Below are 25739 nucleotides of genomic sequence, written 5' to 3'. Positions count from 1 at the left end.
GCTAAATTTATCAGGGAATCTAGGACGGGTGGATTAGTTTACAGACACACACCCACACAAACCTATGCACACATGTAGTAGCCCAAACACAGAAAACTAAAGTTGTGCACAAACTGAATAAAAGTTGTACAACCACAACTTGTTGCAGTTTTCTTTTCATTGCCATACTTCTGTTTTGGGGGTGATAAGGCATTACCACCTCCGTTCAAGGCGCTAAGGTCAGCAGCAGTAGTTTCACAATGATTTTCCTCTTTAATGATCCATAGCTCCTTTTAAAAACACACCACTTCTGCTTTATTTTCACTACATCCCCATTTCACTTCCCTCTGTGAAACAGTCCACTGTGAGAGGCACAGCTTTGCTTTTTTGCTTTTTTTTTTTTTTGCCCAAATGGACAAACCCCTCCAGACAAGATATTAATAGGACACCTGCGCAAGGTAGGTGTGTGCGTATGTGTGTCGGTGCCTGTCTGTGTGGGTATGTGTGTGTGTGTGTGTGTGTTGCCATTTTTCACCTCGTCTAACCCAAGCCATTAATCACTTGCAGACATTAGGTAGCCACTGCACTCTCACACTGGCACTACTTATAGCCTACATAGACATCCATAAAGACACACACGCACACTGAACTGCTAGGATTAATAGGGTGAGGCAGCCAAGCAGCACAGGATAAAAGAATCTAAACAACGAGGCTAGAGGCAGGGAGAAAATGGGAAAGGAGAAGTGTCTGGAGAACGAGTGACTAATCACTGGGGCAGGTCATAGAAGGGATGTTATATTTATGGTTAAGAAGGAGCGTTCACGGGAGAAATTGGTAACATGAAGTGTTGGCTATAACAAATACAGATTTCACTCTTGTGGGCTGCGTTTGTGTCTTTAACCTTGATTAGCTCTCGTTCTCTGGATGTGTGTGCAGCAGTTTTAGGGGGCAAAATGTTTTGTCAGCTATTTTCTTGAGGAGAATGCAGTCGGCTGCTGATAGTCTCTTTCTGCTAATGGAGGAGTGTGTGCAAGTGTAGTTTGTGGATGTATTTGTGTGTGGGCTCGTTAATATTTGCGAATTCATTTGTGCGTGTGTGTGCCAGTAGAATTTTAAAAAAGAAAGAAAAAGGGACTGATGTTAGACAGAAAGTGGAAATAACTTCAATTTAATTTGTTTGCTTCACATTAAAAAAAACAAAAAACTTTTTCTTATTTTCTGGCTGACTGCATTTATGCACATGGAGAATGACAAGACCTTCCCTTGGTACATTTCGTATTTTAAACACACCTATACCAATAGCAGCTATAATACCTGAGTGTCACCTGGTAAGCATGCAAGGTGTATCTCTGGCTAAGGAGCTAAGAAAACACACCTCCCCTTGAGGTCAGAGTCTTGATAACACAGTTTTATCTGTGTTGTATCTGTGTTGTATCATTAACAAGCACAGGCCATAGATGTGCAACACATGAGGTAATGGTATACAGGAATCTAACAGCGCACACACGCATACAGCATGCAGAAGGAAAAAAGTAAGGAGACAAAATAGTAGAGGCACAGAATTAAAAAAAAAAGAACCTTGAAGTGATTAACTTTGAACCAGCTACATCAGAAATACAAAGGCAAGTTAAATACCAATTAGCACCATGTGTCAGCTTTAAAAGAGATCTGCTATCACTGCTTTTCATGTGAATTCTCAAAGCCACAGTAGTTAATTAGATTGCAAAGGATTTCACTAAGTCATCCATTAGTGCTGTGTTTAAAATAAGTTTGTATTAGAGTTTTAAGCGATACTGGCAATTTTCCTTTTTAATCCAGCGGTTGACTGGATGTTTGCAACAAAGGGTTTAGAGCTTAATGTCAAAAAAATTATTATGATCTATGGTAGATAATGTAGGTTCAAACTACTACATAGGACTTAAAAAGTGTGCATAAATATATGTGAATTCTTTGTTTAATAAAAGACGTAGACTGCAAAGTACATTCCACATGCAGGAAAAATAAACAAAAGCAAAATAACATCCATCTGACAGACAGAGATTTTTGGAGATTGTGAAAGAATTATATTAGACTTGTCTTTGGCCAATAAACATAAACAATACTTGTGGTGTGTTTATGGGAAGATGAGAGATCTCATGGTCTTTTGCTCAACTTCACTTTCACTTTTGGAGTTTGAAGTGGCAGAGATTTTATTACGGTGTTTGTATAGGGTGTTATCTGTTTCTGGTATATCTGAAATATAGAATTCCTCAGTTTTGGATTCCTATATTCCAAACAAGCATGTTGACTAATTTATCCACCTTTCTGCACATTATGCCAAGGTACACATATATACCTTAAGTCCATTGCTTTTATGGAGAACACAAAGATCATATCCCTTTTTTTTGTTTTTGTTTTATTTTGTATGGCGATTTAAATTTGAGAAGGTAAAACAATAAGTTACAAATAATTCGATTTTGTTGGAAAAAGTAGCAGCTATAAAATGGTGAATACAAAAAGACCAAAAAAGGTGACCTTTCGCTGGAATGAATAGAGTGTCATCTTTAAACACAGCTTCTAGTTCTCCTTCAGTATGCAGTAGCCACAATTACTCTGTGAGGTGATGCTGTGGCATGCGATCAATTCAGCTCCTAGTGGTTTTCTCAAGAAACATTTAAAGTGGATCCATTACCACTGCTGTGTAAACTCGGGACCGGTTTTATGAATACCACTCAAGTCAGACCGAGACAAAAGTGAATCTTCACTTGGGCAGCTATAACACAGGGCGTGTAGTGATCCTATTTTCTTACAGAAACAGAGGATTATGTCTTTCCTGTTGCGCACATAGCTCGGGACCCGCATGTCAACAAACCACATTTGCTGAGATGATTGAACCAGTGAAGGTGGGTGATGGGGCTGGATCTCATTTAGATGGAGCAAATAGTCATGTTTACTCAATATTTCTATTATTCACCCATTGTATGTAGCAATATGCCAAGGCCTATCCCTTTCACACACACAAGTATATTAACGGGTTGCCAGATAATAAAAGCACTGGACACTTAGTGGAGTGCATAACTCATCACTCTTTACAGTAGCTTCACAGCCTGAAGAGAAGCTGCAAACAGAAAGCTTTTTTTTTTTCCCAAGTTCACTGCATGGTCTACCAGTCAAGCCCTCAGCATTAAATTTATTGTGACATAGTTTTGGGTGAATCTTGTTTTTATATTTCATATTCTACCTTTCAGCTCCTTTCTAGAGAAAGGAGTGCCAGATATTAGGCAAAAAACAGATAATATAAACTGAGGGCCACAGCAACAGAACATGCAGAAGCCTGTTCAGTTAATGATGTAATTGTCCTTAACTGCTACAATTAGGAAGCGTTTGTTTGTTACTTCACCTAGCTTGAGTATTTTATTCCTGTGACTGTAATCCATGTTTCTAACATCTTCCACCTCTATATTTACTGTACAGAACCTAATGCTCCCCTGGTCTAAGTCACTTTGCCTTCATGTGCTGTTGTATTTTCAGATTTTGTTTTTCTTTCCTCTTTCTCTTGATTTTTTTTTTTTATGAGCCTACAGCACATTTGCTATCAGCATAGTTCTGAGTTTCTTGTTCTCACACCTTGTCTTATCTTGTCTCCTCTAAAGCAGTGTGCAGCTTGTTATTTAACCTCAGTTCATTTCACAGCGATATAGCGCTTCCTATCTCATAACTCTTATCAGCAGGCCAACTCGTCCACACTGTCTGAAAACGCTCTCATCACCCAGCCGTGTCTGTCTCTTCACATCTCGTGATGGCTATTAGAAGAAAAACAGTATGAGCTTTAGTTTGACTAAATCTGTAAACAGATCAACGTGTTGGATGAAAGCTAAAGGATATAATCCTTTAGAATTTTTGTACAAAAACCAATCGAGCTAAACCACTTTTAGACCTTCACAAATCTGCTTCTCGGTCCGGGTTAAACTGCTCGATTGTGACGCCATCGTACAAATTCACAGACGAAGGTTGGTAGATGTCATCGCGTAAGTCGATCGGTCATGTTGATCAATGGCAACACAGGGAAGCGACAGAAAATCAACAAGAAGCCAGATGGGAGTGGCTGGGGAGTTATTGAGGATAAATCTTACGACCACTGAAACATGACAGCCCATATTCTGTCTCACACACACTCTCCCACTTGTTCTTCCAGTCTCATCTAACCCTTTGCTCATCTTGTATACAAGACAGTCTATTAATATTGTTATAGGCAGCAGGCCAAGTCAAAAGCATGACTTTACAGTAACCCACAGTTCTAACTAATGACATTAGTATTCCTGTTCATAGATATTACTTAACCCCATCTGTACACTAAGTGCTTGGAGAGTGGCTTTCATTTTGTCTTTACTTGTCTAAACAAGTTTTAGCTGAAGGCCTACATTTGTTTTTAAAACCCAAGCATTTGTCAACACAAGGGTCAGAGGTGACGGTAAACATTCTGCCCCAAAGATACTTATCACAGCCTCATTTCAAATAGCTTATACTATCGAAAGCAGCCACACCCCATATCACATTTACATAAGTATTTAGACCCTTTGCAACAACATGTGAAAATTAGATCAGGCACCTAATGAGATGTTTCTCCACCTTGATTGGATTCTACATGTTGTAAATTAAATTGATTGGTTCACTTTCCAACATGACAACGACCCTAAGCACACAGCCAAGACAACACAGGAGTGGCTTAGGCACAACTCTGTGAATGTCCTAGAGTGGCCCAGCCCGAGCCCTGACTTGAACCCTGTTGAACATCTCTGGAGAGACCTGAAAATGGCTGTCCGCTGACAGTCCCCATCCAACCTGACTGAGCTTGAGAGGATTTGCAAAGAAGAATGGCAGAAAATCCCACAATCCAGGTGTGCAAATCTTGTTGCATCATACCCAAAAAAGACTTGAGGCTGTAATAGCTGCTGAAGGTGCTTTAACTAAGCACTGAGTAAAGGGTCTGAATACTTATGTAAATGTAATATTTCAGTTTTTAAGAAATTTACAGATATTTCTAAAATTCTGTTTTCACTTGGTGTACATACTGTAGTATGCAACATAACAAAACTGAAAAAAGTGAATACTTTCTGAAAGTACTGTATATTGGAAAACATTTCTTAGTTATAAGTGTAATGCACAATGCCGGGGGAAAAAAAATCAGATCCTTTACTTGTGAAAAAGTAGCAACATGCCATATTGCAATTAAAATTTTACTGAAGTACTGAATTGCAAAATAGATCCATATTATCAGCAAAATGTCCTTATAGTAGGTAATTAAAATTCCTTCCTACACAGGAAAAAGTTTCAGCTGTGCATTATTATATATATTACATTGCACACATTAAGACAAAAGCAGCAAGTTACTGTTGTAATTGGCTGTGGTGGAGCTAATTTTACCCATTTTATACTGCTGGGTGGTTAATTCTGCTGTATAAGAGTGCACTGTATTTTAGTCTATATGCTCCTGCTCAATGTGGTGGAATACAAATATAAATTAGAATAAAACTGAAATACAGTACTATGGTAAGCTGTAGGGACCTCCAAATTGTACAGCTCTAGGGCAGGGTTGCTGCAGGAATACAATTTAAGACCTATTCACATACACACTGACAAAAAAGGTTGCTTAACTGTGTAAAACACTGATCTGAGATCTGATACCACTGCTGCAGGAGGCAGTCTGCATTCCTGATACACACTCTCTCAAAAGTGTACATCCATCATCCTGACATCACACATCAGCAGTGATAATGTGACAGTTAAGGCTGTGTTTGCTTCTTCCCTCGGGCCAGGAAAATGTTTGCACTGTTTGACCATTAACATTTGTGTGTACAACTGCACGTGCTACCTTACAGGTTGGATGTCTTCTTCTGTAACTGTTAGTGAATGTACACAGTAATAACTTGTTTGCTTATGGGTATGCATCCACAGCCTGAATCCATTCACCAGTAATTTTGACTTTGTCAGTGGGGTGTGATCCATTCAGTGCTTGGTCTAACCCCAAATCCATTTTGCAAAAACTTTTGCAGGAAAACTTTCTGTTTTAGTTTTCAAAAGGTTTACGAGATCTGCAAAAAACATTTCAGCACAGTCTGACATTACCATATAAGTGCCTCAATGCTCCATGAGTTCTCTCCTGTTGGGTTTGGTGCTTCTGTTGATGCCTGATCGGAATGGGTAAGCACGTTAATAGTAAAGCATAGCAGTAGTGAGGTGCTGTAACTGGAGAAAATATTATTCTAGCATATTTACTTTACTGCTGCAGTTGGAAAGCCAGTAACTGGTTGTGTGACTTCTTTTGAAAAACTTCACTGTGCTGTGTATAATCAGAAACTCTATATGCCTTTTAAATAGCTCTGTAGTGCCCAGTAAACCTTAATATTGTTACTTTTATTACACATACCTCACATTGCAAAACGGATCTTGCAGGTGTTATTTATTATGATGAATACCCTGAAGCCTAACGAAAGTATTGTAAGGCTTCAGAGTATTGCATGGTTTAATTAGGATAAGGCAAAAATGTGGGAATTTACATACATACAGGATAAAGGAGTATATTTTGCCAAATGTGGTTTCTGATGCACCGTCAGACAATGCTGATGGATCTACTGGAACTTGCAAATTAACCATATCACAAGCTACTCACAAAGACAGGCCACTGACATTTTAAACAGGTTTGGTTTTTGTGTAGTTAACTGTAGTTTTTAGCTTGGCCAGTAAGTGCCAGTGTGATGGATGTGGTTGTGCCAGTGCTCACTATAAATCTCCAGGGACAAAGCTCAGTGTTTCACTTAGTTTAGCTTGCTTTTACACACACACACACACACACACACACACACACACACACACACACACACACACCACCACGAATGTTGTCAGGAAAAACACACACAAACTTTGTTCTCCACAACTGCCATCACTCTTCACACTCAACTCTTCCTTCTGTTCTCCTGTGTTTCTGAACTGCCTGCTCTTGCTTATTCAAACAGTATAACCCTGAAGGTGGAGAGATGCAGTGAAGAAAACCCTTTTCTTATTTTAGATTCAGAATATAGAAAGGAGAAATGTGAGAGAAAAGAGGTGAAAGGTGGCTGAGAAGGGAGGGAGGAGATGCTGGCAGCTGTCCCACCATTCTGCAAGTCAAGATTTGACACTCAGGCTCTAAAGCACTGACATTGGCACAGGATTTGGCACTGGCTGAATCTGTGAACTGCTTTTCCTTTCATCTCATCATGCCTACACAAAGCACAGACAATAATCAATCCACAAATAAACACTTATACATACATGTGTTAATATGCCTGTGCTCTGTGTGACTCCTCTTGAAAATTGAATAAGGACCAGAAATCAACACACATAAAAGGACTTGAATAAGATTACTTTCAGGCGTTCTAACACAGACACACACATGCACACACAATTTCCAAGGGCAGCTATGCAGTTTGTGCCTCAAAGCCAGGAAATCAAAAGCCATTTGCATTCATGGGCCCCGTTTGGAGGTAGAAGTTTGGTTGGCTTCCTGTGCCTACAATACAGTTCAGCCCTGGGGTCCTGGTGACAGCCTCTCACCCCTGTCTGCATTAATAACTCCTACACCATTGTGATGGACACAAAAGCTGTCTTAGAATAAGCCACGAGAAAAAGGTGCCACTCTTTATTCTTCCCTCGTCCTCTCGCTTCCTCATGGCTGTGTTGAAAAAGAATATCAACAGCAGCGTGGAGAAAGAGGAGGAGCGGCAACAGGACTGAATTGTGTGCGAATGGCTCAAAAACCAACAGTTTGTTCTCTCATAACAAGTCCACACATTTGACCCAGAATATGTGCAGCTGGTACAAACAAGGAAATGCAAGCATTATAAATCAGAAACTTGAAATCACCCGTTATCTTAAAACAATTATATGAGTCTTATCACACTGTCCGGCATATTTTAAAAATAAAAATTTATTCACAAACATACATGTGGCCCCAGATATCCTGTACAGGTGATTCACTTCCTTTCTTGACAATAGCTGACCACATTACAGGTTTACAATTGCATTAGTACAGACATCAAACATCTACGTAGTCCAGGATGTAACATACACTGAGAACTCCACAGTGATTTCTCCAGAATGATTACAACAGATACAAAACATAAATGAGTATCTTTCAAAATACAGTGCAGTCTTTACTTTGAGGTATCTCATACAAACAAGTCTTCAATATGTTGATGCAGCCACAAAGTAGGAGATCAAGTGTGTGTGTGTGTGTGTGTGTGTGTCTGCTATGCTCATTTATAAGCAGGTACTCCTTATGTTGAAATAAACAATTGAGTAGTTGGTACTGGTTATTAACAGTCAGTGCTCCACTGGTGGTATTTGATACTGGACACATGCAATAAAGATCTGGATTAGTGATACTGACTTAAACAAAACAGCACAAACTGGTCAGAAACATCACAACATTCTGTACAGCATATGTTAAAAAAAATGGTAGTGTCATGTACACAAAAATACTGTAAGCGTTATCTTTGCTTTTTTTTGTTTGTTTTTTTTTTGTTTGTTTGTTTTTTTTTTTAAAGGAGAGAAAGATTGTGGTAAGACAGCTATTGCAGACATTTACCTCAGAGCTGTCAAAATGGAAAACTAGTTGACCACATCCCTTGCCTGGGCAATAACAGACAGAGAAAGAAATGAAGAGTGATAGGTAGCCCTCTGAGCAGAGAGTCCCCAGTCATAGTGCATTACAATGTCTGCATGGCACATCCACGCAGTACTCAGGTTCAGTGCATTTACTTTTCCTCTAAAAGCCATCCCCGGTATACTTCCTTAACCTCAAGCTCTCTCCTGCTTAATAGTTATTGATTAAGCATCAGCACAGTGGCCATTGAAGCTACTATCCATGAACATACTGATGAACAGGGCAGTTTTATTTATAGGGAATTCTATTTCCTCCACTTTGACAATTGATGTTCATTTTGTCCAAGGTTTAAGCAACCATAACTACTACCTAACGGCTCTGACATTTAGAGTACATTACATGTACAGGACAATACAGTACACAAGTGAGCAATGATCTCAGGGGTAAATGGATTATTTATTCTACAGTTCTATAAACCGTCGTTCGGTAAATTGTACAGCCAGCTTTCAGTCCACACAGTGCAGTTATTTATTCAGTACATCGCGGTTTCTAAAGCTACTAGAGATCCACAGCCATGACAGCTTCCCGTCACAGCCTCCTGTCACCATTCTCCACGTAATCAGCCAGACTGTTGAGTGCCGTCTCCTCACTCTTGGACTGAAGGACATGGTCCCCCTTCCTGGATGGCTTTTTAGTGGCCCGTGAGAGCTTCCTCCTGAAGGTGTCTCCAGCCAGGAAGTAAAGAATAGGATCCACGCAGCTATTGAGGCTGGCCAGCCCTCGCGTTACCTGGTAGGTGGCATAGACCCGGTTATTAAAATCACACATGTCAGGGCTCTGGAAGTAGAGCCTGGCTCTCATGTTGAGGTTCTTCATCACATGGAAAGGCAGGTAGGAAACAGCAAAGACGGCGAGCACAATGATAACCAGATGGATTGATTTCTGCCGCAGGGGTGCATTGTTCATATCATTGCAGATTAACGCTTTGACAATCATGCCATAGCAACAGAATATGATAATGAAGGGGATGCAGAATCCAAACACTGTCAAAGTCATGCTGTAGATGAAATAACCCGGTAACTCATCCTCAGTGGTGGTGTCATAACAAATGGTTGCGTTACGCTTCAAGCCGGTCCTGGAATAATAAAGGATGGGGGAGATACCTATAATCACCACCACCCACACCAGCGCACTGGTAATAACTGCGTTTTTCTTCTTCAGTCGACCCAGAGATTTGAGCGGGTGCACCACCCCGGTGTACCTGTGAACACTGATGCAGGTCAGAAACAGAATGCTCCCGTAAAGATTCACATGGAATATAAAACGTTGCAGCCGGCACAGAACATCCCCAAATATCCAGTCTGTTTTGTTGAAGTAGTAGAAGATGAGGAAGGGCAAGGAGAGAACGTAGCAGAAATCAGCCAGAGCCAGGTTGAACATGTAGACAGAGATGCTGCTCCAGGGTCTCATGTGACACACAAACATCCAAATGGCCAGGCTGTTGCCCACCAGCCCCGTGATAAAGACCATGATGTAAACAGTTGGCAGGTAGTAGAACTGGAAACCAGTCTTGGTGAGGGAACATCCTCTTGTGTGATTGTGGAGATCTGTTACATTGAGCAGGGAGGTCAAGTTCAAGTCTGTGGTCATGGTGTCAGGGGCAGAGGCAGGTCTTCACTGCAGGAGAGGGTTGGACATTTAAGGAAATATCTGTTGTTTAAGCTTATATTTGGTATTTAAATGCAATTTTTGAAGACAAACCAGTCCACTGAAAAATGTCAGTAACATGTTCTTAATGTCGCCTTTTGGTTTTGTAAAATGAAGTTTGCCTTCAAAAATCAGCCCTGCAACGACTCACATTTTAAAGCTCCAAACTTAATTTTGCGGAACGTCTCTCGTGTGTGTATATATACACACACACACACACACAGAGAAATGATATACGTAATGCCACACTCACCGCTGACACAGACTTGTATTCCACATTCCTATAGCCTTCACAGTTGAGGAGATTTCACAGCACCACGGATCAGGGCGTTACGTGCTCTCTGGTGTCTTTCATTCAGTCTCCGAACGGTGCTGGAAATTGTTGAAAAGTTGCGATATCCTTCGGGTTTGCGTTGGCACTTCCAGGGGAGAGAGTCTGCAGTACGGTTCGTCATGCCGGGCCGACGACTTCGCAAGACAGCGGCAGTGGGACGCAACAGAGAGACAGCTGCAGGCTCTGGCATGAAGAGCAGGAATTGGAAGCAGAGTCTGTGTATAAGAGAGAGGCTCTTTGCGCTGTGGAGAGGGGAGGTGCGCACCACGCTGAACCACTGAGTAACTGCCTGCCGTTCCCAAACGCGTTTTCTCTTCCCCCCCTGCCTCCTCCCAGCGGCCCCTTATAAGATCTGATAAACCAGCATGGAAGATAAATAGGAATGAGTTTTTTTGTTCTTGTTGTTGTTTTGTTTTTGCCATTACAGCCTATTTGCGTTCTGGCAACAGCTATGATGATTTCAATTAAAATCACAAACATTAGGCTTCCTTGCCTGTTGGATCAGGAGGTCATTTGAATTTTATGTTGTGTAGATTTGGACAAGGAATTGGACTCTGATGTACAGATTTACCATACCAAATAACATTACCGCTAATTTGAAATTACAAGAAAAAAAAAAGGAATTAGTATGCCATAAATGTGAAAAAAAATATTTTCTTAATTTGTGGGTGATGTGGCAGAGCAGTGAGAAGAAAATCATGTATTATCATTTAAATGAGAAGCAGGCAGAACTATAATGAACTGCAGAGATATGTCACGGTTATGGATTTGCCATTTTGCGTAAAATATTCCTGCACAATTACTGTCAGTCAGGATGAGGCAGCTAGGAGCCAATGAAGACAGTGATTAAAACAGAAAAGAGAATGTTAGACAGGACAAGAGCAATAAAACATAAACAATAAATTTTGTTTTGTACATCAAGATGGCCATTTAGGGTCTGCTGAAAGGATGAGACAGACAGTCGGATTTGTTTGACACAGCCAAGGACAGAGCAGCACTCTGGGAGGAACGGAAGATGGAGATGGACGGTGGAGAATAGTGAGGAGATCGGACAGAGGAGTGAGAGTTAATTACCATTTGATGCCAAAGATCTTAAAAATAGTGGAAATGTGGAATGGGGAAAAACTGTAGCAATAATCTAATGGATGTTATTACTAAGATACAGAGTAAATGTTCATGAACCTGGTAGATGTACATCACGGTCCATCAGAGGATATTAGGTGACATATAGTTTGGTGGTTCCTTCACTTTTTTTTTTTTTTACATTTTGAACAATAGAGAATATGACAGAGAACAACATATACATAAAAAAATAAAGCCTGACCAAATAGACACCATACCCACTGTCCCATCCATTCATCAAAAACAAAAGTGAGCTCAATATGCTCAGGGATCTCAAATAATGATTGGCTGCTTGTGACCAACAGACATGCTAAAAGGATATATGGATATATTGGTTTAGATGTCAAAGCTAATCATTCAATTTACTAAAACTTAATGCAACCCACAAGATTCTCTAGAAAATCAAACCATTCCACAGTGATTCAGTTAACATGGGGTTTAGGACTTGGCTACATAGGCTAACATAGAGCAGGTTAGTAACAATAGTCTGTATTCACAAATCCAGAGGAACCTTTCCTATACATCTAATACATAACTTCATATGATTACATGTTACAGACAGTGATACACAGTATTACTAAGAAATGGAAAAACAACAAAGAAATTCGAATTATGGTCTTATCCACACATTTCACACAAATTTGCATAATGGCCGTAGACATTAAAAAGTTGTACATTCTGATAGTATTTGTTTTGGAAACTTGAAGCATGGCAACTTGCTGTAGGTATATAAACAGTTCAAAATATCAGTGTACATCTACAAAAAGCAGAGTGAGCAATGGAATATACCCCATGTGGTTATTTCGTTCTGTGCAGTGCAAACACAGCAAGGTGCAGCTGTTCGCACTGAGGTAGACTTCAGTCAAAACAGATTTCTGCAGGCCTTTTGATTGAGCAAGCTTATTCCCAAAACACAACAGATGAGCACGTTTGACAGGTGACATTTATTGTGCAACTGCTCATCTTCTCATATCTTTGCCAACCCTGGGCTGTGTTCGGAATGAGATAGAAGTTAAATCAAATGTGAATAATAGTAATATTCAAGGTCTTAAGCGAGGAGAAGCAAAGTTACGAAATATTCTTTGCACCTGCCATTACATTTCCAGCCAAAGACCCTATTCTATTTGTCTCTGACCTCTGTTTTCTGCCCTTTATTCTGGCAGAGACAGAGACATATTGTGCATGGCTCGATGCACACACTGTAAGATTCATTTAAATGTATTAAGCACCAATACTGTTAAGGTCAGTGTACCGCAGCCTGTCAGAGGAGCAGCTGTGAGACATTAATGTTTTCACCACATTTCCAAAATGGTTTCAAGACATCTTGTGGTTCTGCTTCTGGATGACACCCTACACTACAACGGTATTGGGCAGCTGATGAGAGGTGCCTGGTTTCCCCCAGACATAATGTGGAGACAAATCATGCATCTCAAGATTAGAAGATGTTCATTATATCGTATCATTTACTATTATACCGTCATTGTCCCTTGTGGCTAAGGTGGCTGCTGTTTAAAAGTTACACAGATAACATACTACTAATTAGATCAATAGAAAGTGATCTGAGACTGTGTACACTGTTTTCTTTATACAGTATAATGAAAAAAATCCCTGTAAAAGTGCTGCATGTTGAAAATTATTTATGAATAAACATGGCCTCTTACTTCCACTCTGTTCACACTGTCACAGATTTTGGTGAGTCAGGTGTTCTCAGTCAGATCCAGGCCATGTCTGAGTGTTGCCCTGCACATGCTTCCAGGTGTGAAGTTAGATAAGAACACAGCTAAAATTACATTCAGCAGCCCCCATGCCCATCCTCAGTGTAGCTTATGGATCACTGCCTTCCAGTCCAACCATCCTAACCTCCGCTTCATTTGGTCTCAAGTGTGCGAAAAGCAAGAAGAAAGCACTGAGAAGTGAAACACTAGTAGATACTTAAAAAACAGTTCATTACTTGACAGATACGGAAACACTTCAGAGCACATGCTTAACTTTAACAAGCCCAGTGGGTATGTTTCTCAGCTGCACTGCTGTATTTGGTCCCTTATGTCTCCAAACTGACTGGATGTAATAACACTTGTCCTTGCGTCCCAGATGGAATCATAATGACAAGTATGAAGCACAGGAGGAAAGTTCTATTTGTCTCAGGCTCTGACCTGCATTTCTTTAAATGCCGCTTCGCTGACTCCTCTGACAACCTAATCACCATCGGAGTCGGTACGGCTAACAGTGTTTCCTGCTTGTGTCATTCTTATTAACTGTGGTGAAACTAGGTCTGCAGAAACACAACAATGAAAATCAGACCGTAATGCTTCATTAACCCACTTAGACCTGAATGCATCTAACTCATTAGAAAAATATAATTAGTCAAATTAGTGGATTTTGTGAGAAAATGATTTTCCTCTTTGCTGTTATAATCCTCAATATCTCTTGAGCTCCAGTGCCCACATCCTATTTTATCTCCTTTGTTCTCATTGTATGTTTCTGTCTTCTTGTTCATCTTTTTGTTTTCTTTGTCTGCCTTTGTGCCCCGTTTACACAGTTTTTATATTAAATTTATTGGCTTCTTTAATTTTCTTCACCAAATTCATCCCATGCACATAAGAAGACCACCACACGCAACATGTGTGACCGATGAGCATCACGACTGGTACTGATCTCTCTTATCAGCCATCCGACAGACTAGGCTGGAAATAATGAATTTTTCTTGCCTTCTTCTTCTTTTGCAGTTCACAATTCTACTTTTATACAATGCTTCTTTTATGATTCTCTTAGGCTTCCTCTCAATCATCTTTAAATGTTTTAGCTGGGCATCCACATTCAAACCCTCTTCCCTAAATGAAGACATACGAGAGGTGAAGTGATTTGAACTTAGTACAAGACCTTCACAGAAACTTTCAATAGCCTGTTTCCCTAGTACTTGTACTGTGTTTCCAGCCTAAACACCCATTACTTCTATACAGACTGAAGCATTTATCCACATTTTCAGTAATAGCATGTCTGATAGCCTGGCTAACCCTTCCCTCATGGGACCATTGTCTTAACAGCTGCATTTTTTAGTCTAGTGGATTTAAGGTAATACTAGTCTAACACGAACTATGACATCTCAAAGGTTAAATTTACAGAAGAAATAAACACATTATGCAGAGCTACCTGTTAATATGTTTAAAATCCTACTCGTGTAGTCTCTGAGCTGCTAAGTGTCCACTGCACTGAAAACTGCTTATATTTAATGGGGACAGCAGTGTATTTATTCTATAAGCAATCTGATATATTCTCTCTAATTCTTATAGTCTGCAATCATTGGATTTAAGATGAAATATTCAATATTTTTAGGCTAACTATCGAGGATCAATTGATTTCTTACGCTTGAAAGGAGTCACTGGTATAGTGACTAATCCACCTGATACTGCAGTTCCTCTTGGCATTTTGGCATCTTTCATTGTTTTGGTTTCGTGGCCCACAGATCTACTGTTTTGATTCACGTTTTCTGCTTAACTGGTATTTTCACCAAACAACAAGCATTACTAGCAACTAGCAAAAATAATGGTGTAGTGTAGCTGCTAAAGAACCAGATATTTCCATCAGGCTTTAGTTAAGATCAAAACAGAAAAGGAGACTTGAATGGTTGACTTTTGCCATGTGGCCAAAGACATGACTCCAAATCAATGCTAATGTTTCTGAATCTAATGCTAATGTTTCTTAACACCAATATCCACTTAAAATATGATAATACTGCAAATTGTTTCTGCCACCTCCAGGAGCCCATAAATACTGGACAGCCAGTAATCCTTCTATAACCACGTCATCACAGCAACCTTAAAAAAAGTTTTCAATGTTATTTGTAACTTATCCAAAGAGTCATGCCCTCCTGATATGATATGTCCTGATATGATTGCCAGGGAGGTAGAATTCACACTATGGACCATGAAAGAAAGGTCAGTTAAGTCAGGTGCACTCTTTAGTTTTCAGTAAACAGCTCAGGTGTGTTCCCACTCACTCACTCACACACATACATACACACACACATGCACACACAAAGGTCAGCTGCTCCCTGGGGCCTCTCTGACTGCAACTGTGATCAACAGGCTAAACCTTATGGCCAACCCCATACAGGGCCTCTGCTCCACTTTTCTTCTTCTTTTTTTTTTCTATCTTCCCCATCTCTCTCTCTCTCTATATATATATATATATATATATACATGTCTATCTGAACCAAATGGCAAGGGTTTAGATCATTTACTTTTTCTAGTCCACTTTCAGCAACGCTGACTGTTCTATAATCTGGTCAGTGCAGCTGAATGTCAAAGATGCTTTCTATTAAGCAGAGAGAAGGTCAGTGTGTATCTGTGTAAATACCACAGAAATGTAGTTCCAGGGCTGCCACTCTGCCAAGCCTGCTACAGCGCAGGGGATTGAAGCGTGGCTGGCATTTGTTCGTTTTTGTAAGCCAATCACAGTACAACTACAATTTGTCTTTCTCAAAGTAAGCTTCACTCATGGGCTAAAGTTAAGATTGTATAGAGATCACCAATTCCAGACTGTTCAACATTTATCATTTCCACCTAATCTGGTGATATCCATTAACCTGATTAACATATATTGCATTAACATAACATCTAATAAACATAGTAATTCATCATTACATTTTCCAAACCCCTTGCAATTTCACTACATGTTCCTAAGAGGTCGCAGACACCTCAGTAGAAGAAATAGGCAGAATTTGTTTGTAACTTTTGATCTAACTTGTTTCTCCAGGATATAATGCTAATGATTTCCGGACATTAATTTCTAATAAACAAACCAGTTCACTTGTTTATTTTCTCCTGTCATTATTTCTTTTTTATCCAAACTGAGGCCAAATGAGACCCCTGTGGACATCAAACAACCAGAGCACGTAGCCAACAAGTGCTCAGTAACAAGCCCACATGCATACAGTATTCCTTTTGACAATCGAAACTGCTTTTCTGTTACAGTTACATGTAAAACAAAATATGCAGAGTGAACTTAACATTAGAAAAAAGTAAGTAAACCATGATGGCACATGGCTCACAAAGCACCACGACTGTCCATTTATGTGCTACAAATTTTGATCGTATTACTTTCCCATCCTAACCATCCTTTAACAGATCCCAGTAAGACTGACAATTGAAAAGGATCAAGAACGCAAACTCTGTGAAACACAAGTTTATCTGTCAGATGGTGATAAGGTGCTAAAATGAATGATGAAAGAATGTATTACAAAACTTTCTGAAAGTGTTTGAAGGGTATGTGATGATTTGTGCCTCCAGAAGATGAAAGTAAGTGTGCTAGCAATTAAAAAAATGAATGCTCTAGTGGAGCGGGTTACTGGAGCAAAATTAACTAAAGCACAAATTGGCTTGACACATCTTTGTGGGGCATTACAAACTTACAGACCAAAATATATCTTGTGGTGGTTAGCTGTTACACTGAGGGCATGAGAAATTTACACTGGGATGACTTTTAGTAAGCCTTGAGTTAGTTACAATTTATGCTTCAAACAACTTCAAGTTGTAATCTTTAAACTTCATTTTAGATATCTCTTTTTCATCAATGAAAGAGTCACAGTTAACACTAATATCACAGCATTAAAAAAAAATATTCAGGAGAATCATCGCCCTGTTGTCTTTACTCTGATGAACAATGCTTTAAACTTACAGTAAATGAGAAAACAAGCACATTTTTTAAAACCCAAATTGCAGCGGTGAAGCTGACATGGTGTGCTTAGCCTGATTTATGAGAGGTGTAAGGCAAAATGACAAAGCATGTCCAAAGTGAAGAGCTTTAAGTGTCAGAATGTGAGGAATGTAGAGGGATTGGTGTGTAGAGAGGTTTTCTAATGGAAAAGATTCTTTGTTACTCAATAATTTGTTGCCCTGGTGGTCGGAAACTGGGATGCTGAAACGCTTGGAGCAAAGTGGGGGTGAAAGAGTAGGGCCTAATGGTGCACATTAGTGCACAGCTCTTGTGTGGCTGTATAGTGGGGCTAATGCTAACTCAAAGAGAATCAAGGGCTCAGTGAAACATACAGGATGTATATTACCATGTCTCCTGGAGCGCCACACATTGATCTACATTTTGCCAGCATCCCAACAGAAATTATATTTTAATCAAATATTTCCTCCATGGCTTCCAGTGTGCCTGTGGTAGTGCTGAGCATAAAATAGGCTGTATTATGCATTGAAGTCTGTATATTTGTATTAATATGTAAATGCTTTGGCGAAATATCGCATTTTGTGTGGAAGGAGATAAATGAGAAAATGAATGCTTCTGAATGAATGCTTCTGAATGTATATTACCTTACAGAATTAAAATTATCGTCCTGCCTGTGAACCAAAACCAGAATGGCTCTGATTCACTAAATCCTTAATGGAATAAAGTCCAATGATAAAAGATAGCACTGACAAATGGAAGAAAGGGGATGAAGGGAAGAGAAAATGAGTTTGTTGAACTTTTTCCATTAGGAAAAATTGCTGATTGATACGAACTACTTGGAATTCCAGAGCACATGAGGGATGTCTAGATCATCTTCTTTTATTAATAAACGCATACCAGGAAGCGAACATTGGAGACGAAGCACAAAATGTGAGCAGCAAATCCTTTCTTATAGTAGGGACAAGAATAACATGTCTAAACATGCTGGGGAGTGTTAATACACACTTGGCAATAATGGTAAAAAAAAATGAAAGATGAGAAAAAGACAGGTAGAAGTGAAAATGGCATGATGCAACAAGTTTATGAGTCACCCACACACACACGCAGGTGCACACACACACACTTGTTGTTAATGCATGACAATGTAATCTAGCACCTCTAAACATTTTCTCAACCAATGCACACAGAAGATTAACCGCATTCCAAAGCTTTGACTTTTAATGCACACTAAACATAAGTGTTTTTATTATAAACCATTGCAGTGAGAAAGCAAAACAGTAGTTGTGGTTGCACACACAAAACCTGATGAGGTTTAATTATAAAATAACATGCTTACATGAAGCAAACAAGTCTTGGGCCAATGCCTGAGAAACAAAGGGAAAAAGATGTTTGTCAGTCATTGGAGTTAAGGGTCCATCCTCTCTGGCCTGATGGTTATCAATATTCATGACAGGAGAGCAAGAGAGATGGGGTGAGGCACAGGAGGCAGGAAGACTTGAAAGGCAGATGAAGGGACAGCACACAGAGAGAAGAGAGCTGTGACAACAGGAAGCATTAGTGACAGAAAGAGAGACCAAAGGGTTAGTGAATAAACGAGAAGAAGAGAGAGACAGAGGGAGGATGATGGAATGAGTGTGAATATAGAGCTCAAAACAGAGGGGAGAGAGGAAGCAACAGTGCATTACATCTGGGAGAGAAGGGAGCGCCAAGAATGAAACAATTCCTCCTTTCTTGTTATTGGAGGCAAAAAGAAAAAGAAAAAAAAAAAACAGGAAAGCAGCAGTGCACCATGGGAGTTCTGAGGCATTTAATTGGAGATGAAGAAAGGCAGGCTTGGAGCCAGGTTCAAACTGAGTAGCACTGAAGAAAATGATGCTGAGGATGAACTTTCCTGCTCTGCTGCTGAAGTAAGACAAGCTCATTCAGTATCACACAAATGAAACACTAATTCAGCCTTGAACCAGAACCTTACTCACAGTATACTGTGTAATTCCACTTATAATATAGAGTTGTAGACAATTTAGAGCTACCGTAGATACTGATTTATGGTAATAAGCATGATAAACACCTGGATGAGAGTCTCCACTGATATAAAAAAAGCAACAGCAGCTAAACTGCAGATGAAGTCATGAATTTTATTCACTATACAGTATCAACAGATTTTAGCCTAAAAATTACTTTCTGGTTTTTAAACAACCCTTAACTGTATCTTTAGTAGTGCTGAACTACTAAGCTCCCTCCCTTAACTTTTAGAAGATTAATGTCTTTATCTCTCACTCCTTTCCACATTCTTCTCCGCCTTCTTTCTCAGACCCATTAAACCAAAGAACAGTTATGCTGATTTTTAAACTTCATTTTACATAGCTGTACGGTCTGGTGAGCGCCGTTTTTCCAAGCCTAATAAGGTGACAGGAAGGATTACAAGAGGAACACTTTGCTTATCCACTTTCATTCACTGGCCTGTTTAATTAATTTTGGCTAATTTATAGTAGATTGGTAAATATAGAAAGTTGCGTAAGTATGTCTGATTTGAAATAAATAGGAACTGCTATCAGTTCAGGTAAGAATAAAGCCTCCTCAGCAACTCTTTCTTGTGTGATAAAGTGTCTGTTGGGGTCACAGTGCTACTGAGAATTATTCACACATGGGTTCATGAGAAACTGCCTGCCTCAGGTTTGGCGTCTACATGAACACACTGGAGCTGAAGGTCACACAGATGAGCATGGTGGTTGATTGGGCACAGGAGCAGAAAATAGCAGGGAAATTAAACTTACTGACCCGATATAAAACAACCATTCACCATTTCTCTTTACCACCTTCTGACTTCCAGCAACTTTTGAAACCCATTTCAAGTGGGTAATGATAGCTTCAACCTGATAACACCTAATCTCAGGAAAAAAAAATCATGCTCTGTGCTAAGTGAGGCCAAAGAAGAAAATAATAGACAACTTTAAGAAAAAAAAATTGCCTTAAGCTGTGAGAAATTGTCTGTACCGCAACTGCGATCTTTTAAATAAATGGCATAAACTTTCTTCTGTGTGACAAAAAACAGTTAAAATGGAAGACTGATATAATATCCACTCAGTGGGAAAAATGTGGCATGAGGAGTCAGCGCGATAACAAGGCATTTTATAGGTATAATTTGGCATCATGGCATATTCTCTTCCTTGCTGAGAGTGAGATTAAATGGTCGATACCACTCTCATGTCTGTCTGTTCAATATAAAGGAGCTTTCAGACCGTGCGTGAGCTGTCCGTTTACATCAATGTTGAATATTTTAAAGCAGCAACTCTCCCACAGCTCCCAGACATATCCTATTCTGGTAAACTCTACTACATGCTACAGGTTGATGTTATGCACCTATAAATAAGGTGAGTAGAATAAATACTGAGTGTTTAAACAAGTTCCACTAACTATTTTATTAAAAGCAGTTTACTGCCGTAGACCAAATAGAACTATTTTGACTCCTTTTTCTATAGGACATGAGCAAATCATTTCACAATGCATTCTGGGATTCTAGGCATTGCAGGATTGGTCTGCAGAGGGCAAAGGAGAGGGTGTGGAAGTTACCTTTATGTACATTAGGGTGAAATTCACCTGGCAGGCTAAGCGGTCTTTGTTGTTTGTGTCTATGGAAATAAATATCTGTTGTACATTCTGGGATTCCTCTTTTCTTAGACCCTGGCTGCAAGGATTATATGTAAAAACAAAAACAAAGCTGTGATTGCTTTTTGTGTACACTCTAAAACCACTGACCTCATCAGCACTGCTCTTTTATGTTTACATTAGAGATGATGGAGAAAATGGTGGCGGCCACTGTCTGCTTTAGCTTAGTTTTGTTTTAACTGTATCGACATGAGTGACTCTGGTATTTCCATCTAACTCTGAACTCTCAGCAAAAAAGCGTGTAAGGACAAGATAGATGTCAAACCACTCTTTTAAAAAAATCTTGCTCAAAAAGCCCCATCACTATTAAAGTTGATCTTTTTGTTTGTTTTTTCTTTCAGGAAAGTGGCAACTACAGAACCATCCTGGGATAATTAATTAAAAAAAAAATAATATGGCAGAATTCTGCAACCATTTAGAGATCTCAGCAAAACTGTTATGATAAATCTGATAAAGATACATTCGAGACAAGGGGTGAGCTGCATATAGGTCCTGCATGCCAGACTGCGTGTCTCAGCACTGGGCCCTTCTCAGTCTTCTTAAATCACCACAAATTAATTACACCACGGGTGATTTAGGTGCCAACGTCTATTCCAGTAGCTTGGTGATAGTCTCGACGAACAGGCTGCTTTTTGAGCTAAACATGTGCAGCAGAGATGGATGAGATAAGGGTGAGTGAGGGAGGAAAAGAAAGAAGGAGCTGTTGAGGCAAATCATTAATAAGAGATGTAGATTAAGGGTAATACACAAACACACACACACACACACACTCACAAAACAAAGGCAGCATACTGACTTACAGCCAGTCTTCCCTGAAGTGCAGAGTCATATTAAAACTTCACAAGGCCTGTCTTTGGACCGAAAAGGCGATCCCCACTTCCCCTCCCCACCTTCACAAGCTGGGTTGAAGCTGTGACAGAACTGACTTGAATCCATTTTGATGTTTCACTCATGTGACTCTTCATCCTCCTAGCAGGCCACAGTCTTGTCACAAAGATGAAGTTTAGCCTACACAACAGCTGTTACAACAGATTTTTTTCTTTCTTCCTGTGGGCTCTGGTATCACAGTGGGATCTCTGTACAGCAATAATTCTCTGTCAAGTTCCACCCCACCAACCCCCACCTCCGAAACTGCTGTCCTCAGATAGCACCACAGTCCAACAAATACAACTGACCGGCTAATTAACTCACAATAAAGGAAATTTTACAGTACATTAATAGGACCTAGACTGTGCCTTCCCTGACCTCCTCTCTCTTTTCTTTATTTCCTGTCTTTCTGTGCTGCATGTAATGCCGAGGGACATCCTGTCACCAAGTGAATAGTGGCTGTTCATCTCTGGGTACAGCTGTGCCCTCAGTACCCTCTTTGTATGACACATATTCTGTCAGCAAACTGCCCTGTTAGTTATGTTCTGCTTCCGCTATCTAAGAGCTAAAATATTCAGGAAATTCAGGACCGCTGCAAATTTTGTCACTGAAGTTTGGTAGAGACTGAGGGACATGCAATATGCCTAAAATTGATGTGTGGTGTTCTAATTGTGGTTAGAAAATCGTAATTCAACTTCAATTTGGACAAACATTCCAAGTGTTCTTTAACTTTCTCTGATCTTTTACATACAAGCACTTAACAATGTAATTCCAATACACACCTCATGTCCTAGGGTGTGTCCTATCAGAAGTTTGTTTTATGATACATGACCCTGAAACCATTTCGGGCCAAGGCAGCACAACCAAATGGCAGCACCGCAGAGGGACAGGAATTTTTTAGCCCAAAAAAGCATAACAGAAGAGTAACAGAAAACAGACATGGGAAAACAATGTTTGCAAACCGTAGATGACCCCAGAGATTATCCAACTCTTCACCATAGAACTTATAAATAAAAGTCACAATAGGACTGATTATTGTAAAATGTGAATTCTGATGGAAGCATCTCACCAAGCATCTAAAAAAATGCCTGTGGGAAGAATGAGAAGCTACTGTCACAGTGTCCCTTTCCCTCCTGAGGAGGCAGAGTCTGGTGAATTCTTGACAGTCACTATAAGCATGTTTTACGGCCCTTTGAGAGCATTACTCTGTGGATACCTGTGCTGTAGCTGAGCTAGCAGGGCTACCGTGAATGCATATGTCTGTGGGAGACAACAAAGGCAGTTGAATACAAGCCAGCGCTTGATGCTCTGGGATGAGAATGTGCTGGTTGGGCTTTCTCCCTCCCCTGAGGAATAAATCTTGGTCATGCGTCTTTTACAGCTCTTATCAGTCTTTGTACTGCTAATGCTGATCCAGTACTGATTATACAACATGTCAAAACTGAATAAGTTTACATGGCATACATGCTTCTTATGTATTCTTATTTTAATCTCTGGACACTTTGCAATTTATATCTCAGTCCCTAACTTTTTCTTGCTACTGTACCTCACTTATTTTGGTCTAATAATGACTACCTCTCCCTAAGGTTAAATTTCCTAGGGGACAGTAGTAACTTTTAAACTATGACTCAGGCTATAATCAAAAGAAAGAGCATTTATAAGTAAATGTGTAATATTCTTATACCTGCCTACGGTATACAATAATCTTTCTAGAACTGTCTTCTAGTTGTGTATCCACGTAGCTCTCTTAAGAGCCCGAGCGTCCCCAAATTTGGGGACTTTGAGAAGAGATTAGTGAACACAGCATGAAACATACCGAAATAATATAGCAGCGTTCCACATCAAATTAAACAGCAGAACCTGTGCTACAAAACTATATAACCTTTTTTACATACTCCAAACACAACTAAAATGACAAATAATTCAATTAATGTTACTAAATATCAAACTCCACACAGCACCGCTGTGTTTACCTCCTCGCCACATTTCCAGCTCTACCGCTACGGCACAATCCGCAGATTCTTAAAATGCGTGTAAAAACACGGTACAACAAAGCATTCAAGAGATAGAAGGCAAAACACAGCAACAGCAGAAATCGTTTGCCAAACTATAAATGTAAAAATTTGTCTTACCTTTGCTGTTTTTGCCGTAAATGTATATTTTACACACGACATCCTGTTTGGACGTATGTCTTGTGTTACACTCAAATTATTTCGGGTGTCTCTGAGGGCTCTAGGACCCTGGGGAGAAGTTCAACACTTCGGCATTCAGCAGCCTGGTCTTCCCAAAGCACGACGTGGTACCAATCACTCAAACGGACCAATCCGTTGCGGAGTTAGATCCCTGTGCAATGACAGGGAGAAGTAGCAAGAAACCTTGAATTGAAGAAGAAGAAGAAGACGAAGAAGACGAAGACGACGACGACGACGGCGACGAAGACGACGAAGACTTTATTAATTTCCAAGGGGAAATTCAATTGTTACAGCAGTTTATTTTTTTTTTGTTTGTTTGTTTTTTTGGTTTTCTGTGTTTTCCGTACAAAGGGAGAATGGGTGGTAGTTTGAATTTTGAAAGTGTTGAATACCATTATTGTTTTTTACATGAGAAAATACAAATTGTGCCAAAATGGTCATTTTGAAAACCTCGCCTAAACTCTCTGTACTACAACCTCTCTAATTTTGATCTGCTTCACTTTATGAGAATAAACTATTGCAGAGATAATGTTAACATGTTGTATTATTATTTCGTAGAGGTTTAGAGCTGCTGCTGCATCATTCTCAAAATATACTCATCCTGAAAATGCTTTTTTCTTTTTTCTTTTAGGCACGACTGAAAATTTTTAATTTGTGCTGTGGGCCATCTTCATTTACTCCTCACCAGTAACACATATACTGATATTTACACATCTGAACAAATCTCACAAATTTTCCCTTTAATATGACACCAAAAGTATTCAAATAATTGTGGTTGCAGAGATATACTCATTTCATTATGGGCATGCAAATTTCAACCAGAGTTCTAAAAAATAGGCCTAGGGTCAAAGTGATAAAACATTAAAGTAAAATATTTAGAAGTTTACAATTAGGTAGTTGCCTTGAAATTGGCAGTGATGTAGTAACCATCAAAAATAAAGATAGTTCATAGAAGGGTGGACAGTTGCTTCTAACTTTCAAAGGACAAACAGTAGCTGTAGTTATATATATATATAAAAAATAGCCAAGCCTTACAGGCTGGGAAAGATGTCTTTGAACAGGATACAGTTACATGACTCCATCAGAATACAGCCACATCACATGCCTACTATTGGCATCACTGCAGACCGATGGTGTTAAATTCCTCTTCTAGGATGAGATGTGATTATACTAACCTGCTGCAACTCTCCCACTCTCGATTTCCATCAGCACAGGAAAACACTCACACACACTTACGGTAAACAGATACAGATACAAAAGCACTTAGCGTAATCACATACACCTGGATACATGCACACATGCACATACACACACACACACTACTGCGTAAACACGAGAAAATTCGAGCTGTGCTCCAAGTAGCACTCAGTGAAATTCAAGTGGTGACTCAGCAGACAGATAAAATAGAGACGGCAACAAGGTTTAAGTCAAAGAGGGGAGAATGGTGTGTAAAAATAATGAAATGATTACATTGAGGGGAATGTGTAAGAGTGAAGATGATAATCTAAGCTGTCTATCTTTTTGATGATTACCTATCCACCCTGGAATTACCTGTCTGCTTCTTTTTCTTTGCACA

General features: G+C 39.6%; 1 protein-coding gene across 1 annotated transcript; it reads right to left on the bottom strand.

Moving 5' to 3' along the window:
- Positions 1 to 7902: 7902 nt before the first annotated feature.
- p2ry1 (purinergic receptor P2Y1) lies at positions 7903 to 10913 on the bottom strand. The gene is made up of 2 exons (XM_026299217.2): positions 10563 to 10913; positions 7903 to 10279 (listed from the first exon to the last, which is right to left on the bottom strand). The coding sequence occupies exon 2, from the start codon at positions 10250 to 10252 to the stop codon at positions 9191 to 9193; it is 1062 nt and encodes a 353-aa protein (XP_026155002.1). The 5' UTR covers positions 10253 to 10279; positions 10563 to 10913; the 3' UTR covers positions 7903 to 9190.
- Between the last annotated feature and the right edge of the window lie 14826 nt (positions 10914 to 25739).

Source organism: Mastacembelus armatus, chromosome 13 (genome assembly GCF_900324485.2).
Source record: "Mastacembelus armatus chromosome 13, fMasArm1.2, whole genome shotgun sequence".
Classification (NCBI taxonomy): domain Eukaryota; kingdom Metazoa; phylum Chordata; class Actinopteri; order Synbranchiformes; family Mastacembelidae; genus Mastacembelus; species Mastacembelus armatus.
Note: the sequence above shows the minus strand (reverse complement) of the source record. Positions and strands in the feature narration are given on the sequence as shown.